Here is a 17,907-nt window from a genome sequence, read left to right on the forward strand (position 1 = left end):
TTGGAGATGCTATAATCTGGAGCAAAAAGACACAAAACTGCAAAAGGTCAAGTAGTATCTATGGAAGTAGAGGGATGGTGGATGATTTGGGTCAGAGCCCCCCAATGTTTCTGGCAGTGAGGATCCTCTTTCCATTCAGGTTCCTTTAACTGAGGCCCAGGAAATTATTTGGACGTCAGAAGTGAGCATAGTAAATACTAATCTAATTCAATATTTTATAGCTTCTCTGAGCTAGGACAGATTTAATGTTAAATTTCATTGCAACTACTTGACAATGATTTTGTTTGGAAAAAAATAAGAGGAAAAGTTTTGGAGGTACAAACCAAGAAAGAAGCACTGTTGCCCAATTGTTGTGCAAGTTCAGCTTCATACAAATAGTAATCCAATGGTGGGAAGAAGTAACCGGGTGCTGGTTCATTACACTGGCGGCTGATAATGTTGGGTAGACATCGACACTGTCCATCCTGCAGGGAACAACTGCAAAACACAGACAATACATTTCATTTGACTGCTGTGGAAAGATTAGAATACATAAAGAAATACTTTACCCTATTCAGATGCTTTCATTGTTCTGTATAAAGACAATACAGTAGTACAGATTTCTTCATTATAATTATTTCAGACATTGGAGGAAGATTCACTGGAATTTCTTTAAAATATCCATTCTAGTCAAATAAACCTGATGAAAATGAGAACGAATAATTCTTTCTAATGTTTAACAGCTTATGTTATATTTGTCAATTTCAGACAAGGATTCTCTTAATAAGAGCCGATCAACTGATCAACAATTGACTAGCAGGAGCTTATATTTTGCTTCATGTTGGCAAGTTTTCTATTACACTGGCTAAGGTGAGCAGGTTTAATAGCTAGGGTATTAAACTGTACTTACATACAGTAAGTTGGGCATTTTCTGTTTCATATTAAAATTTCCATCATCTGTAACTTTTTTGAATTTCATTTATCGTTCTGTTAAATTTACATAATGTTATGCAGACTTCACCAGGGAACTTATTTGGTACACTTTCTTCCTGTTACTACCTGTACAACTCTCTATTTCCTGTAACTTTTCCAATTTCTATCAATGATGCCATGGTCCTTTTGATATCATGAACTAATATCTTGATAACAAGCCCATTATCTTTACCACATAATTCAATTTCTCATGTCGCTGCACCAAAAAACAGTTAGATGGATGCAATTTGCCTAACATGCTGGCTATCTCAAATCAATCCACATGTAACACTGGTTCAATCTCTGATAAAACGATGTTCAAGCTGTAAAGACTAGAAGCATTGCCTGGAATTATACTTACATATTATCGTAGGCTCCGCCAATGTCACAGTCACAGGGGGAGCAACCATGGATGCTACTACCAAGTCCCCAGTAGTTTTGCTACAACAAAATACAAGAATACCATTAGAAGTGTTTTTGAATGAAATTTAACAAGATAATGTAACATAGTACCTACCGTTGGTCTGGTTTCTTTGGGTTACTTTATTGTCATCCAAGATCTCTGAAATGTTAAATTGTGTATTTCTATGCTACTCCAGAAATGACAGTTATGAGACAAGCATCAATTATTTTGCTTTTATTACATACAGAATTCCCTAGCTTTAAAACCTGTGTTGGGAAAAACCACATAATTCACTCAAAGCAGACACTGGATTTTTTCCAGACAAACTAAATTAGCATTTAAATTAACTATTCAAAGCCATCATCCAAGATCCCCAAACTAAACTGACTTTTGGCTAACAATTCAAAAGCACACAAAATGTGCATTGTTTATGCATTTAAGTTTGCTTTAAATATGTTTTTAAGTGTGATATTTTAGTATTGATAACTTTTTTTGTTAGTATCTTTACTTGTTATGTTTTATCTTTTTTTTTGTAAGTGGGCTTTTTTTTCTTATATATAATATTGTTCATTTTATTGTTATATATTGTTATATATAATATTATTCTTATATATAATATAATATTGTTCATTTTAATATTGTTCACTCTTTATTTTGGAGGGGGGGGTTAGACTAATTTTAAGTTAGGGTATTAATGTTGTGTAATAATCATTGCGGGGGGGGGGTTAGTTTATTTAGTTTACCGATGTGGTACTGTAATTTTATTATCTTACTTTTATTCTTTTTAAATGTAATCCTTTATTTTATTCATGTTATAAAATCTTAAATAAAGTTTAAAAAAAAATGTGCATTGTGCTGAACAGCTTACAAAGGTGTACAAAAGCTCCTACCCAAAACTGGCTTAGCAGCACTACATGAAGGACCATTCACAGTTAAGCATTGAAAGTACATAGTAGTGATAGCACTGGGAGCAGTTTCCATTCATTAATAATTTCCTGCGCACCCAGCAGCTGATTACAGTATCTGACAAACCTCACAATGGCTGTCAATAAACCACAGGGTTCGCACATCAGCGCTAAGGCGCCGGCAAAGTTCTGTTCCGATCCGACTTCATTCTTGGAGCTTCCTTTCCCCCTTGTAGATATTAAATAGCTTGATTTTACTGTTAGACTGATAATTTACATGTTAACTAAAAGCATACAGAATGGGGATGTTGAAGTGGATTAAGAGCAAACCTCCCAGACAGCAATTTATTTGTATGAAATGAAATCTATTTGAACGGACTTTTTCATGTGAAACACTTGTTTGATGTCAATCATTTCCATTTCTTAAAAAAGTACACCCTGAGATGTGTTAAGCTAAGACATGAAACAATGTACCTCAGACAAGTTCAGAGATATGTTTATCAATTTTTAAGCGATTGACTGGTAAAAATTTCCTTAAATATTGTACCTACCCATTTAAAACTTTAAATGAGGTTCTTGTATTAACCAGGTGACACTGTTTGCCTGACAATGATACTACTCTTTCCTTTGCTCTCTGGTTCTTGTGCTTGTCTTTGTATCTTGACAGCATTGTTTGAACTGATAGGTCATACAACATAAGCAACACACCCAGTATGTCCTCATATACCAAGCAATGCTACTGCACAGTGATAAGGATGGGAGGCTGTAACTTTTCTTTATTGCCTCAGGCCACTGAATCCAACTGCAAAACCTTTCCATTAGGGTACCCCTTCATATAGACCAGTCATTCCAAAAGTGGGCGTGCTTCCCCCCTGAGGGCGGTGGAAAGATCCAAGGGGCAAGTGAGGAAAAGGGGGCATCATAGCCCTTAGCTGCCAGAGCCTTCTTGAGGGTGGCTAGCAAAAGGCTGCACTGGTCCTTGGCAGCAGCCACTACCGATAGGACGTGCTTGGTTACCATGGGGCCCTCTGCTCCCTTACAGCTCCACTGCCGCTTCCTCTTGCTCCTGGTCGACTTGTCTGCTCCACTGCCCCCTCTGCCAGGATTGCCAAATTCCTTAGCCTGGGGGTTCTCAGCCATGGCCTCAGTCCCTCTCTTTGTATGTTTCCTCTCTTGTTCTTTCCACCGCTGCAGCCAAAAGCAGTGGAAACTGGATGAGCAAGCAAGCCCCTTTATACCCGGGAAGTGGATGGAAAGGAGAAACCCTTGCACCATGGCCACCTGACTCATTTTGTGTTTCTCACCTATGCTAAACCCTCGGAACACTGGCAAACGTGCCCTCCCCAACCCACTGCGTGCTGACCCGTAAACTGCAGAGCATCGGAATCCCCCGGCATCTCCACCTGTATTTGCTCGAACTCTCTTCAATCTCCCTCCAGTTCCAAAAACTCTTGGGGCACTTTAATGTTTACCCATTGTGAAATATATATATACGCTTCTTTATGGTGTTAGATTAATTGTTATTTTAAATTTGCAGTAGACCTAATACCAAGAAAGAGGTAGGGGTGTGTGTGTGTGTGTGTGTGTGTGTGTGTGTGTGTGTGTGTGTGTGTGTGTGTGTGTGTGTGTGTGTGTGTGTGTGTGTGTGTGTGTGTGTGTAGGGGAGATGTGCTACGGATGTGACATGGGAGCAAAGGGGTAAGCAGCCTGAAAAAGTTTGGGAACCACTGTTACAATGTATTAGATTTGCTTTCAAGGCTTTTCCTTATCGACAAATTTTTGGAGGCATTTGGCCATATAAAAGGTTGTATTGCATGCAACAGGGAATTTAGGTGTTTTTAATTTTAAATTTAATTAAATTTAGACATACACAAGGTAACAGGCCCTTTTGGCCCATGAGCCCATGCTGCCAAATTACATCCAATTGACCCCTGGATGATTTTGAAGGAAGGGAGGAAACCAGAACACCTGGAGGAAACCCATGCAGACACGGGGTTAACGTACAAACTCCTTACAGACAACATGGGATTTGAATCTCAGTCCCAAACACTGGCGCTTTAATAGCTTTCACTCTTGCTATAATTATGAACATTTGGAGGCATTTGGTAAAGTTAAAGGTTGTATCTTAACCTACCAGACACTGCTCACAATTCCTTCCAGTGATGGTTCGTAGACAGTGGCACTCACCAGTGACTGGGTCACAGGCCGATGGTGTTGACACACTACCTCGTGCATCACACTGACAATCTGAAAACATAGTCAACATCGCATTCCTGTCAAACTCCAATGAGCCATTTCCATCAAAAATCTCAAAAACATGATGAATTTACAGGCTCCACTGTCAATCATCTACTGATGTTGTCCAAACCTCTATTACCTGTAATAAGAGAGCTTTCATTGTAACTAGTGCAAGGCCAGTACAACTTTGAGGGTTGGCCTTTACCTTGTTAGAAAGAGGATGGAAACCTTTTGGTTCTTGCATTAAGTTAGCCAAGAGTATGTCTGGGGGCAGGAGGCACTCCTGGGGGGAAGAGATAGTTCTGGGGAAGGCAACTGCATCTTTTCTTCCCCTGATTCCACTGAAAGAATAGAGAACATTTCTGGGTTGTGCTTGAAGCAACTTTCATGGTCTATGGAAGAACCAGTTGCTTTATTCCACGACCCTAAACTCCCATCTATTTGCACCTCATAAGTGTGGTTAAGGTGCAGCAATTTTTTCCCTAAAGAAAATGCTTCATTCATAAAATTTGCAATGACATAATTCCTTAGCATTAAACTGTCATCATTCACTGCACTAAGCATTGAAATACATTCGCTCATAATATTTACGAAATATAATCAAAACATATTTTTCACTCCCAAACTTTCTATCAGTAATATGTTGCAGAGATTTATTTACAGAGAGCCTAACTCTCCAGTGTCCAATGGAGTGAGCACCGTAAATTCTGGGTTTTCTCCATGGATTACTTCAGTGCCAATGGAGCCCACCAGCACGAAATGCTTGACCATGGAATGTGCAGGATGCGGTGTTGGATTACAGATAAACCTTTGCACAGGAACACCAGCCCCAGGATTTAGGTAGACCAAAAGGTAGATTTCCCTGATTGAAGTGATCTTTTAGGACTTGGTGTCTGTTGCTGGGAGCAGACATTAGAGCACAGAAATCTGTTGCTTGGGAAAAACCTCGACACCCTTTTCAGATCTTCTGCAAACACATACTTCAGACAGTCACATCTGCAGTGGAGCCACCTCAAGGATAGTGTCCAGCAGGCTTGAGTCCCTGGCTGTAGTTGAATCAGGTGGCACAAAGAACCTTTATCATCACAAACCTAGCCAAGTCTTGGTGCTTTCTCAAGTTCTCTGGAATGAGGTATTCTGCCAAATGACTGAGAATCTGCTTGGAAAATCACTCACAGGACCCTGTGTTATTTTTCCCTGCAGGTCTGGAGAACATTCTCTGCAGTCTACAGTCTGAATGATGCGATCAGAACTGTTTTTCTGCACTTTTCTATTAGGGACAAGTGGTATGATATGATCCACCTGAAAAGAATGACCCATGGCAACAAGATCAGTTCTATCTTTCACCAAATGGGGGAGTAGAAGGAACCTTAGTTCATTCATACTTCATTTGTATGGTATTAGCCCATCCCTTTGTAACTGGATTCTGGATTTCCTTACAAACAGACCACAATCTGTTAGGCTGGGCCATACTTTTTCTCCGGTTTCACCTTGAATACTGGAATGCCCCAGGGTTGTGTGTTGAGCCCCATTTTGTATCCATCTTTACCTCCAAGTGCATTCCTATGTATAGTACAAACTTAATTATTAAGTTTGCAGATGACATCACGGTGGTATGCCTGATTATAGGGGACCATGAAATGGACTATAGGGGTGAGGTTCAGCACCTAGCCTTCTGGTATGCTCAGAACAATCTGTTACTCAATACCCAAAAGACAAAGGAGATCATTGCAGATTTTAGATGGGCAGGAATGCGCACTCATATCCTGATATACATTAGCGGAGCGGTGGTGGAGCATTTACAGAGCTTTAAATTCCTGGGGGTTCGTATCTCTCCTGATCTCACTTGGTCCTGGAATTTCTTCAATTTTGATCAAAAAGGCACAAAAACATCTTTATTTATTGAGATGCGTGAGGAAGGTGCACCTCTGCCCAAGAATACTGTTGGATTTCTATAGATGCACAATTGAGAGTATTTTGGTGTGGTACGGGAATTGTACTGTACAAGATCATAATGCACTCCAGCGGGTAGTGAAAGCTGCCCAACGGATTGCTGGAATGCAATTGCCTACCATCGAATCTATCTCTAGGGTATGATGTTTGGGCAGGGCTAGAAATATTATCAAAGAGGCAACACACCCTAACCATGAACTATTTATTCTCCTCCCATCAGGCAGACGCTATAGGAGACTTTGCTCATGCACGACTAGACTGAAAAATAGATTTTTTTGAAGCTGTGACAATGTTCAAGGTGTTTGTATTTTATAATCAGTTGTGGTCATTTAGTGACGAACTAAGTTGTAGTAGCTGAGAGAAGACCTACTCTTTACTCAACACTGATGCTCGTTTTTTAAAGCACCCGCATTCCTGACGTCCTTTGCGGTGCTTGGCCCGGAAATGACATCATCTCTGACAATTGACAGCAAGCCCGGTTCTTGCTGACTCAGAGAGCTGGTTCATTGTTTAACGTGGTTCAGCCCGCTATACAGTAATTTTTAAGCAATTCATTTTGGAATAGTGTGCTTTAAATTGCATGTGGTTTATTGCAAGTTTTTATCGTATGCTTGGATCATAATGTGTGCAATTCTATTTTAAATACCGGTTGATACTGGTTGTATTTCATTGACTGTTCTACCAGGACAAAGACAATCAAGTGTTTCATCATCAAAGCATCACAAGGCGGTATGTCCAGCAACATGCCAATCCCTCACACCTATTGACTAAATTCCTTACTACAAGACAGAGGGTGCACCATTGGAAGATTCACAGTTTCTGTTTTATATTAGCTAAGTGCTCTACCCAATCCTTGGTACTAACTACAGGATGCTGTAAGGAATATTATTTACATATTATTGGATGGGTGTCTTACTTAGCGGTCAGGGTGTGTTGCCAGAAATGAGACCACTCATAGAGTCAGTATTAAAGTGGTGATTGTGGCATTGTATGCAGAGAGAAATGCTTTACTCACAGCACTGCCCTGTGGGGAACCTGCCCAGCACCCCTGCCCTCTTTGCTGCAATGTGCAAGAAATGTAATGCGAATCCCTGCCCTTCACTCCTCCTTCCATAGCAATGAATTACCCACAGGTTGTTATGGAGAGACTGTCTACCCATGTTGATCTTGGGCTGGCTGAGAGGAGTAGTTTCTCAGCCCACCTACAATCATCCTCACAGGAAATCTCTGCACACCAAGCCATGGGTTACTTTTTGGTGAAAGGGAAGGAATTCATACCAATTAAGTGCACTGCGCAAGCAGATGCCATTTTAAAAATAAAATGGGTGTACTTACCTCTGAGTTCTAAAACTCCAGCATCAGAAGCACCTGAATGAATCAGTAGCCTGATTAAATTTAAAAGCACTTCTAAAAGCTCAACCTTTAAAAGTTAAGCCCTTCTTGAGTTAATTATTGCTCTCATGTTTGGGAAATCTCTCCTACTCTCACATATTTGGTCAGCACATGAAGTTGTTCATGCGTCTCCCACCTTCAATGAACACGCTGAAAAATATTGTGTTCATTCTGAGGATTCCAACAAACTAACCTATCTTTGGGCTAAGATGTATGTGTGTTGTGTGTACAGGTTATGAAGACGATATATTTAATTTAATTCTTAGACCTTGTATTTGGGTGGCTATGCAAATTATTAAAGATAAGAAATGCCAAGAGTCAAAAAGATAAGAGTAAAATATGATAGTCTGCAGACATCGTGATTTACGTAAAAACCAAATGCTGGAGAAACACAGCAGGTCAAATAGTTTACTTTATCTTTCTTTGGCTTGGCTTCGCGGACGAAGATTTATGGAGGGGGTAAATGTCCACGTCAGCTGCAGGCTCGTTGGAGGCTGACAAGTCCGATGCGGGACAGGCAGACACGGTTGCAAGCAAAGGTAAAGATACATAACCAAAATTTTGGGCCTGAACCCTTCATCAAGGTGTGAATAAAATATAGGTGTGATAGTACAGATTCTATCACCAGTCTGTATATGTACAGATGGTCGTGTAGGATGACTGTGATTGGCTGAGAGCGTAGCCACACCCACTGGCAGGACTTAAAGGATTGCTCCTAGCCAGACCAGGTCATTCTGGACTGGTCGACCTCGATGTAAATACGCTCCAGTCTTGTGTTAATTAAAGCATTGGTTTGGATCAACAAGTCTTTGGTTCTTTAGATGCGCTCTACAATAGGTAGGTGCCTGAACACAATGATTGTGGGGGGGGGGGGGGGGGGGGGTGGGGAGGGGGGGGTGGGGAGGGGGAGGCGCACAGGGCTACAGGAAAGAGGTAATAGGAGGATAAGGCAGGGAGGGTACACCAGCAAAGAGGGGGAGGGGGGATGGCTCTGTGAATGGAGAGGGAAGGGAGGGGGTGGAGAGCTGGAGGAAAGGAGATGGAGGGATAGGGAAAAGGAGAACAGGGAGTGGTCTAGCAGAAACCGGAGAAGTCAATATTACTGCCATCCGGACAGATGTTTCTTTCTATGAAAGTGAAGTGCTCTCAAGATAAAGTCATTTCTAGTTTTACAGAATATCCTTATGTAAATGGTATCAGCATGAAATTACAATTGGGTGAGAGAATGAAAAATCCCAAGATGGCCACAAGGTGGTGCTGAAAGCAAGCTGTTCCCCAAAATACTCAAGAAGATTGGAAATTATTAGTATCCAAAAGAGTCATCACATCCAAGATATTAGTGTGGAGATTAACAAAAACTTTACATCTTTAAAAAAAAATTAGACAAACAGCACGGTACAGGCCAAATCGGCCCCAAGAGTCCGTGCTGCCTCATTAACCTACACCCCAGTACACTTTTGAAGGGTGGGAGGAAACCCACGCAGACCCAGTGAGAACGTATAAACTTCTTACAGACAGAGGCGGAATTTAAACCCGAGTCCGGTCCTGATCGCTGGTACTGTAAAGATGTGGTGCTGACTGCTACGCCAACCGTGCCATCCCATTTTTGTTGAACAGTTACAGCAAAAGACAGTTGTGAGGACCAGTATCATGTGTCCGAAGGGAAGTGTTTAAAATCATCTCGCATATAGTTGAGTTGTGTGAGCCAGAGCACTATAATTTTTAAATCAAATATTGAAAACCGATTTAGGACCTTAGAAAAACTGAGCAGTCGCACTGAAGGATGTGAGCTCTGGCAATCTTCATACATAATAGTTTTTATGGTCTATTTTTCAGTTTCTCACCAGATGACTAATATTCTATTATCCCTTTCCTTATTTGGATGACTTTTCATATTGACTTTCTGTATCTTAAAGGTATTTCAATCCATTCTTTGGGTGATTTACTTGCCATCAACACCCTTGTGAATCCCAGTGCTAGAGGAGGTTGCCAGCAGCGAGTCTTTCTGTCTCTGACTCCTCAGCTGGTCCGCTGCTGTAATCTCAATTCCTGTAGGGTCCTCTGGGGTGGGAAAAGTTTCTCCCACCCTGGGTTCCTTGCACTGATTGACTACTTAGACCATAACCTATGTGGTCTGGGTTGCCAGGCATGGGTGTTGCCAGCTTGGCCACAGACCTCCATGATTTTCAGTGTAAAAAAAAAACCCTCTAACGGTCTCGTTCTACAGGCAGATCAAACTTGCGTGGGGCTGTCAGGTGGGCTGGCTTGGAAGTAGGACCTGTGGAGAAGTGCTTTGTCTGTGCTCCCACTTTCCAAGGTCCTTACCACTGCTACTGCATGTTACTGCAGCTACAACTTAATCCTGACATGATGCAGGCCATTATGCACATCTTTACTGTTACAAAAGGTAGTTTCATTGTTTCCACCACTGGTTCTGCATCTATTCACTCAACCTCATCAAAATGACAAGCACAGACTAGAAGGGCTGAAGAGGCTTGTTTCTATGCTGTAAAGGTAATGCTCTATGATTTAGGGCATTTGCATCAGGTACAAAACCCGTGTACTCAATCCATGTCAACAGAGGCTTAACATACATTTAGCAAACAGAGGTCGATGGGCACTCTCAAATCTGTGGGTCTTCTACATTGAACAAGTTTGAACAGACCACATGTGTAATACACAGAAGTGCTGGAGAAACTCTGGTCAACTAGCACTTTTTGATATGGCAGGACTTCCCAAATATTTTAGCTCATGGAACTCTTTTGGGGAGCACTTGGAAATCATAGAACCCCAATCGTCAATTACAGTTTAAAAGACCTGATTTATACACAAGCATAGTAAGAAAGTAGATACTGTATATTTTGGCGTACGTTGACCATTAGATAGGTCAATCTGCCCTTTTTTGGCCTAATTTTAATGGTTTTATTGGTATATCCAGCATATAAGTCGACCCCCATTTTTTGGGCTGTCCAGGGCTCCTAGGAAAAACCCAGTTAAAGAAAAAACACCCCAATTCCAAGTAACAAAGCTGTAAATTTAAGGAAGTAAAAAAATTAACCTCAGCCTACCTGACAGCAGTGATGTCAAGGTCCCAGGTATGGCAGGGCCCTGCGGTGGGGAGATGAAGGAGAGCAGCGGCGCTAGCTGTGGGGAAGTGCTTCCAGCATTGCCAAATCGACATCAGTCTGGTTTTTACTGTGAATTTGTCTCAAAAGTATATCTGGCATACGCCGACCACATTTTTTGAGTGATTTTTGAGGGTTTAACGACTCGACTTATATGCTGAAATATACGGTAAACTCACCGTTCTTCACAATGAAATCATTTATTGCCTCTAATTTACATTTAATGGAATGAATAAAATTGTTCCTTGTCCTCACTGATCTTCTTAACGTTGGGCACAATGTTATATTTTTGTATCCTTATGCCAGGAGCGGCATCAAGTTGGTTTCTGTATTTTGTTTTCATTGCTGCATAATACGAAAATTCCTGGCTGAGGTGAATCCAAGTGACAAATAATTTTCATCATACCTTTGTTTCTTTAGAACACTTGATTTTTTCCGATATAGGTTTAATTGAAGAATTTTCATGAAAAAATGGTGGCACCTCAGTACTTTCTTCAGATGAATTATCCGGTCTCCGAGTTACTTTTTTAATCCAGCGATCCATGGTTCTTAATATTGCACATGTGGAATATCTTTAAAACATGGCCAGCTTTGCGCCAAAAAAATTGGATTCTCATTGGTTGAAAATGATGCGCAGGCCCGACGTCTGCGCTGCTAATGCTCATGACACCATTTTGTTTCCTTAGGGTGGAGTGCACTGTTTGCTGCCGTCCCAGAAACAAATTGGATTAAAGACATAATAAGTGATTTAAAGAAAAACAGGTAGATCATTATTACTCCCTGTCATTTCTTCCACGCAACCCCTACTCCTTTCCATGGAACCCAGTTTGGGAAACCCTTCTGTATTGCATACTCAGCCCCAGAATCTGCAGACATTCCTGTTTAATTCCTGTCTTTATGCCCATGTCAAGGCTGGGACTGGAGTCCACAACTTCCTGTTGCAGAGCAGTGAAGGTTACCTGAGCCATAGCTATCACAGAGATAAAATTACCCAACAAAACATTAAGAGTGCATCACAAACATGGAAGATTTGAACAGTTCTTTCACTCACACTCACCCTGACATCCTTCAGGATTACTAGCACTCAGGCCATAATATCCAGACCGACACTCATCACATCTTCTTCCTTCAACATTTCTTTTACAAATGCATTGGCCAGCGACTGTACGAAGATGTGGATCTGAGTGACTCTCACACATCCCATTATTCATTGAGCCTTCAGGGTCACAATTACAAGCTGTAGATCAAATAAATATGCATCAAGGTGATGTGCTTGCAGGTTGTGGTAAACCACTGTTATGCTATGATTGGTTGCTGCCGGCTGGACACGCCTCCTGAGACCAATCCTACCCATAGCCCTTTGCATGCTCCCCATTTCACTTTGCCTTGATCAGTCAATGAGGTTGACGGCTGTTCCAGTCTATAGTTAATAAAAGCCTAACAGTTTCACAACTCCAGTTTTTTGTGATTATTGATGGTGCCATCTCAAGTACATTGGTGAGAGGAGTGCAATGCAAAAGTCTGTAGAGTGTGTGTACATAGGCTCTCTGTAATTAGTAAGGGATTAACTACTTAATTAATGAAGTAATTAATTAATTATATAATTACTTAAACTGGTATGTGAATGGGAAAAATATTGAGAACCACTGCTCTGACAATTTTCCTGAATAACAGGGTGTGATGGGAGTGGGAACAGAGTGAGTAGTGGACAGGAATCCTCAGATCAAGCAAAGATTCTGAAATAGAGCAGCTGGTCGTGACATTCAGGGAGTTCTGTGGAAGAGATTGTGGCTGAAGTCCTGCTGTAGGATTCTATTGTCTGATTGGTCCCTAGGCTTTACCAGAGGGAGGACTGGACCAATGGGGGAGCCTGATTCTGGCATCAGGTATTCAGGGGCCAGACTGGACACAGGCCTTAGGGTTGGAGACCCAGAGATCATGTCCAGGCAGGTCAAATCCTGAAAGCTCAAGTCAGGGTCTACTTCACCATCCAGTTCCACCCACAGGTTAACCCCACCAAATGACACTGATCTATTCTATACCACAGGTACAGATGCGAGTCTATCAGTGCTTAACACTGGAGTACAGCCCGAAACCATGTAATATTGGGGTACTGCAAAGGTGGACACTGGCCTGTCATGTGTAACTCTGGGTACAAAATAATGGACACACCTTTCCAAATGCCCCTTAATACAGTTTCAAAACACCCTTTGAAAGAGCTGTTACAAGAATAATGAATTGCTAGCCTGAGAATACAGCAATGGTACATAGAAATGAATAAATGTATTCCATTGGAAAAAATAACATATAATTTAAGAAATAACACCACAGTATTCAAAAATATTTGGGAACCGTACATGGAACACAACAGAGAAGTCCTACCGCGGACCTCCACCACCTAAAATGACAGAATGAGAAGTTGAAATGAACTGACCCAGTGTGTAAAAGTAGATGACACAAATTTCTTGTTTATTTTCATTGTGTGATGACATTGTTTAAAGGGTTTAATGTATCATATATGTTGAACGTTGAGTGGGTTGGGAAGGGGGTGGGAAGGAGGGAGGGAAGGGAGGGGGGAAAAGGGGAGAAAATGACACTGTGTATATTCAAGAGGGAAAGGTTTATGTGTATTTTGGTCAATATGGTTCATAGTGTGAAAAATAAAAAAAATTTAAAAAAAGAATACGTTTTTTTTGACTGACCATCCCCCTCCTAGGTTCCTTTTTAAGTTTAACTCTTGTGTGAGACAATGTTGTTCATGAACTTAAAGGATACCCAGATAAAGAAGGTGGAGATAATACTGAGGGTGGACAGGGAAAAAATGTGTACTACTTTGTTAGGAAGAAGGTGAACAGCTAATGGAGTTAAAAAAAAATGCCGAGTTTTTATTCTGAAGAATTACTTTAAAATTTACTTCTGAATGTAATAAAGAACACTTGTTTGACTTAGTGCTGCCATAAAATGATACTGTTTCAGGAACAGGTAACCAAAAGACCCCACATTTTCCTTGTTCACTTCATGTGTAACATTTCATCTTTAGGAATCAAGTAATACTTGTGCCTGGGATGTGAGGTTGGATCATTTCCAGGACATTTTTACTTGAAACAAAATAATCTACATTTAATACATGAAAATTAGTTTTTTGGGGTATTTATGTTAATCAGCTCAATTTCAGGGACGCAGAATCAAATTGATCAGTGGAAAGGTAAACTGATGATTACATCACCTCTACAGGAATTAGGGTGATATGACGGAAATTACTCAGTTGGAGTTATTAGAAAAACTCTGATATATATCTTACAAAGTATCTTTGAGGTTATTCTGGCTGCAGTTAGTGCTGGTTGATTCTGAATTTGTCTGGCAATGGAGGTTTTCCCCTCACATCTTTTGTTTTTATGAGGGGAAAATGCCCCTTAATTACCCTCCTTACCACTTTGATACTGACCTCTCAAAGAGAATTACTTCGAGGATTAAATAGTGGTACAAGCTCCTTCTCAGGAACAATGGCATATTCAGCTGTGCCTAGTTAACAGAGGGCACGAAGTTGCAGGTCTGAATTCCAAATTGGTCGTACTGGCATTGCATCAATGGTTTGTTGTGAAATCTGTTGACTCTGCATAACGCAGAAGATGTATTGATAGAGTACTTGAACACAATATCAAGTATAACTTGCACCACAAATGTGCACACATGCACCAAATGTCATTTTGGAACTAATTTAATACATTTGCTAGCCAATGTATTTTGTCAAAATTTGAAGCCTCCAAAATAAATCAAAGATATTTTCACTTGATGTAACTTTCCTTAACCTTCATATATATATAAGCTGTAACTTTATACCACTATTTTATAAAGCAATTCTTTCAGAAAGCGTTAATGGAAATATGATAGAAATAAAAAGAGAACCTACAGATACATGCATATGGGTCAAAAATTGTTTTATCAGGATCCTGGAAGAAGAAGGGCTTGCACTGGTCACATTTCTGTCCCATTGTATTGTGTTGACATTCCTCGCAGATCCCACCACTGACCCCTCCACTGGCCAAATACACAGCCATGTCAAAATGACATCTTTCTGAATGTCCATTGCAGTTGCATCCTGAAAAGGAAATGGTAAAAAAAAATCACTATTTCGACAAACAGAGCAAAAAAAGCAGAATAATTTTCTGCATTTTGTGGTCAAACTACAACATACTAATTTGTATTAAAAACATTTATTTTGCAAGGTTTAAGCAAAATGGCAGTGCCTGCTGCTGACCAGAGAAGATGACCCAAAATGACCTTGTGATTTTGTGACATGAATTTTACTCTGCCATTAATAAAGAGCACTTTTTACATTGCCTTGGATATTGTCTAACAGGCCAAGTAGTTGAGCACACCAAATTATTTTCACAGCCAGAAAACTATGACATTTTAGACAAGGTATATATATATATATATATATATACGTTTTTATAATTTTATAAACTCTGGTAATGGAATTAAGGTAAAGCTATAAATAGAATTTAAAGGTAAATATACACATTTTCTTTTTAAAATCTACAGAATTTTTTAATCACAGAATTGGGAAACTCGTCATCCTAAAATGTAAACATAACTTTTCTGAGCAAAGAGGTGGTTCGGCAGGAATTTTGTCTTGGTGTTTCACTAAAAAAATCATTTATGCTTCCTAAAGAAGATTTTTTGAGGGCATTTTACAGCAAAATTCTTCTTGCATCATTGTCTGATTTCCAGCATTTATAATTAAAGCTGAAAGCTCTGGGCCACTGCTTTCTCAATGTTGTCAAATAGCATTGATTCTTGAAATAATTGATTTGTCAAAATGCAAGCACGTTTGAAGAGAAACCTGAGCAAAAGGATTACTGGACTTGAAATGTATTAACATTTGTACTCATTTGATTACCAAGCCTTTGAAATTATCTAACAAGCTGTCAATACCAATGTAATGTAAAAAGCAAATACATTTTTACAAATCTAATACAATTTAACTTCTAAACCTTTTAGAAAACAGTTAAGCAAATTGAAAAAAAATGCATGGTATAGTCCTTACTTTGGCATTCATTTGTCTCTGTTCCTATAGCTGGTTGCCATGGTGAATCATTAAAGAAGTCCTTGCACCGCTCACAGTTAATGCCATCTGTATTGTGCTGACAGACACATTGTCCATGAACCTATAAATGTTTGTAACAGGAACTGATTTAAATATTTGTGACCTAATTAAACACTGCTATATATTTTTTCAGTATGTACCTGAGATTTTTGAGGAACTGAGACACCTAAAAGAACAAAAATATAGTGAATTCTCCAACATATCAAATTCAAAATTATCACTCGCAACTCTCTCTGAATTGTTAGCCTACCACGACTTTATAACCCCTCCATTCTTGCAGCTGAATCAATATTAGGTATGATGTTGCCGTCTTTATCCAGCAACCTGCCCTTAGTCACAGAGCCTCCTGTTACCTTGCATTTGATCTTTCTGGATGACTTGTTCTGTTTTCCCCTCTTCCCTGACCCCCAGTTCCACAACAAGCTTCTTTTTGCTAATATACACATTCTTAGATCATCTGGAGTAGAAAGAGCTTAGACAGACTCTATACACTTTTGATAGACTAGTTACTAATAGATAAGATAGTGCTTGGATCATTAGATTTGTCTTTTGCACTCAAAGGTCACAAAGATGTTAACAAAGATACTAGATAAGGCCAGTGAGCCTAACATCAGTGGTAGGAAAGATACTTTTGTTGGGGATTCTTCGAGAGACACAGCTTCTGTCAGCATTTAGAAAGGTAAAGTCTGATGATAGATGGTCAGCATGGCTTTATACATAGGACTTGAATTTGAATTGAATTGATTTGTTTATTGTCATGTCGGCAGTGAAAAACAAGTCTACCTAAGTCCAATGTAGCAGGTAAATCCCAAAATTACAAAGTCATAATAAAACAAACGTACAAGACATTATGCTAATTGCAGGTGCATTCAAGAGTCTGATAACAGAGCATCCTACAAATGTAGGGTTTGACAGGATGTATCTTTGACCTCCTACCATCAAAATCAGAACTGCCAAGCTGGGAATACAGGCCGTGAGATTGATGAATTGTATCCTGTAACGGAGTAAATAACTTAAAATATTTATACATATTAATTTTAAATTCTATGAGGTGTGGGTTTTCAAACTCATGCATATTTTTCTCAAAGGTAGGGAGGGGGGATAAGAGAGAAACCGTGTCTCACAAATTGTTTTGAGTTTTTTAAAGAAATGGCCAGTTTACAGAGGTTTGATATGACACCTGAAACCCTGACAAATTTCTACAGATGTGTGCTGACTGCTGCATCATGGTCTGGTATGGGGACACCAATACTCCTGCGTCCAAAAGGTTGTGGACACAGCCCAGGACATTACAGGCAAAACCCTTCCGACTGTTGAGAACATCTACAGGGAATGCTGCCATCGGAGGGAAGCAGCAATCATCAAGCATCCACGCCACCCAGCACGCACTCCATTCTCGCTGCTGCCATCAGGAAAGGGGTATAGGTCCCACAAGTTTCACCCCACCAGGTTCAGGAACATCTGTTACCCATCCACTATCAGACTCCTCAACAACAAACTCAATTAGGGACTCATTTAGTAAATCCTAGGGCCCTGGGGAGTGCTGTAAAACAGAGAGACTTCGGAGTACAGGTACATAGCTCCCTAAAAGTGATCATGATATATGAAATATCGGTGGGAAGATGAAAATTAATTTTTATACAGTTTTACTCTGGAATGCAATCAAAAGGATTGTGGTAATAAATGTGTAGTTTATTTTAAAAGTAAAATAAATATACTTAAAAGGGGAAAAGTCTGAGGGTAACAGGGAAAAGGAACAAGACTGGGCTAATTGAATACTTTCTTCCAAGAGCTGCTCTTGGCTTGATGGTTTGAATGGTCTTCTCCAGT

General features: G+C 40.0%; 1 protein-coding gene across 1 annotated transcript in view; it reads right to left on the minus strand.

The window, feature by feature from the left end:
• lamb4 (laminin, beta 4) overlaps positions 1 to 17,907 on the minus strand; it is a 95,132-nt gene that overhangs the window by 54,395 nt on the left and 22,830 nt on the right. The window contains exons 10-15 of the mRNA XM_069909449.1: positions 16,018 to 16,138; positions 14,878 to 15,066; positions 12,025 to 12,204; positions 4,394 to 4,506; positions 1,313 to 1,392; positions 324 to 477 (exon numbers count right to left, since the gene is read on the minus strand). Of these exons, the coding sequence (XP_069765550.1) occupies positions 324 to 477; positions 1,313 to 1,392; positions 4,394 to 4,506; positions 12,025 to 12,204; positions 14,878 to 15,066; positions 16,018 to 16,138 (837 nt within the window). The remainder of the gene's footprint in view (positions 1 to 323; positions 478 to 1,312; positions 1,393 to 4,393; positions 4,507 to 12,024; positions 12,205 to 14,877; positions 15,067 to 16,017; positions 16,139 to 17,907) is intronic.

This window comes from Narcine bancroftii, chromosome 13, assembly GCF_036971445.1.
Source record: "Narcine bancroftii isolate sNarBan1 chromosome 13, sNarBan1.hap1, whole genome shotgun sequence".
Classification (NCBI taxonomy): Eukaryota; Metazoa; Chordata; class Chondrichthyes; order Torpediniformes; family Narcinidae; genus Narcine; species Narcine bancroftii.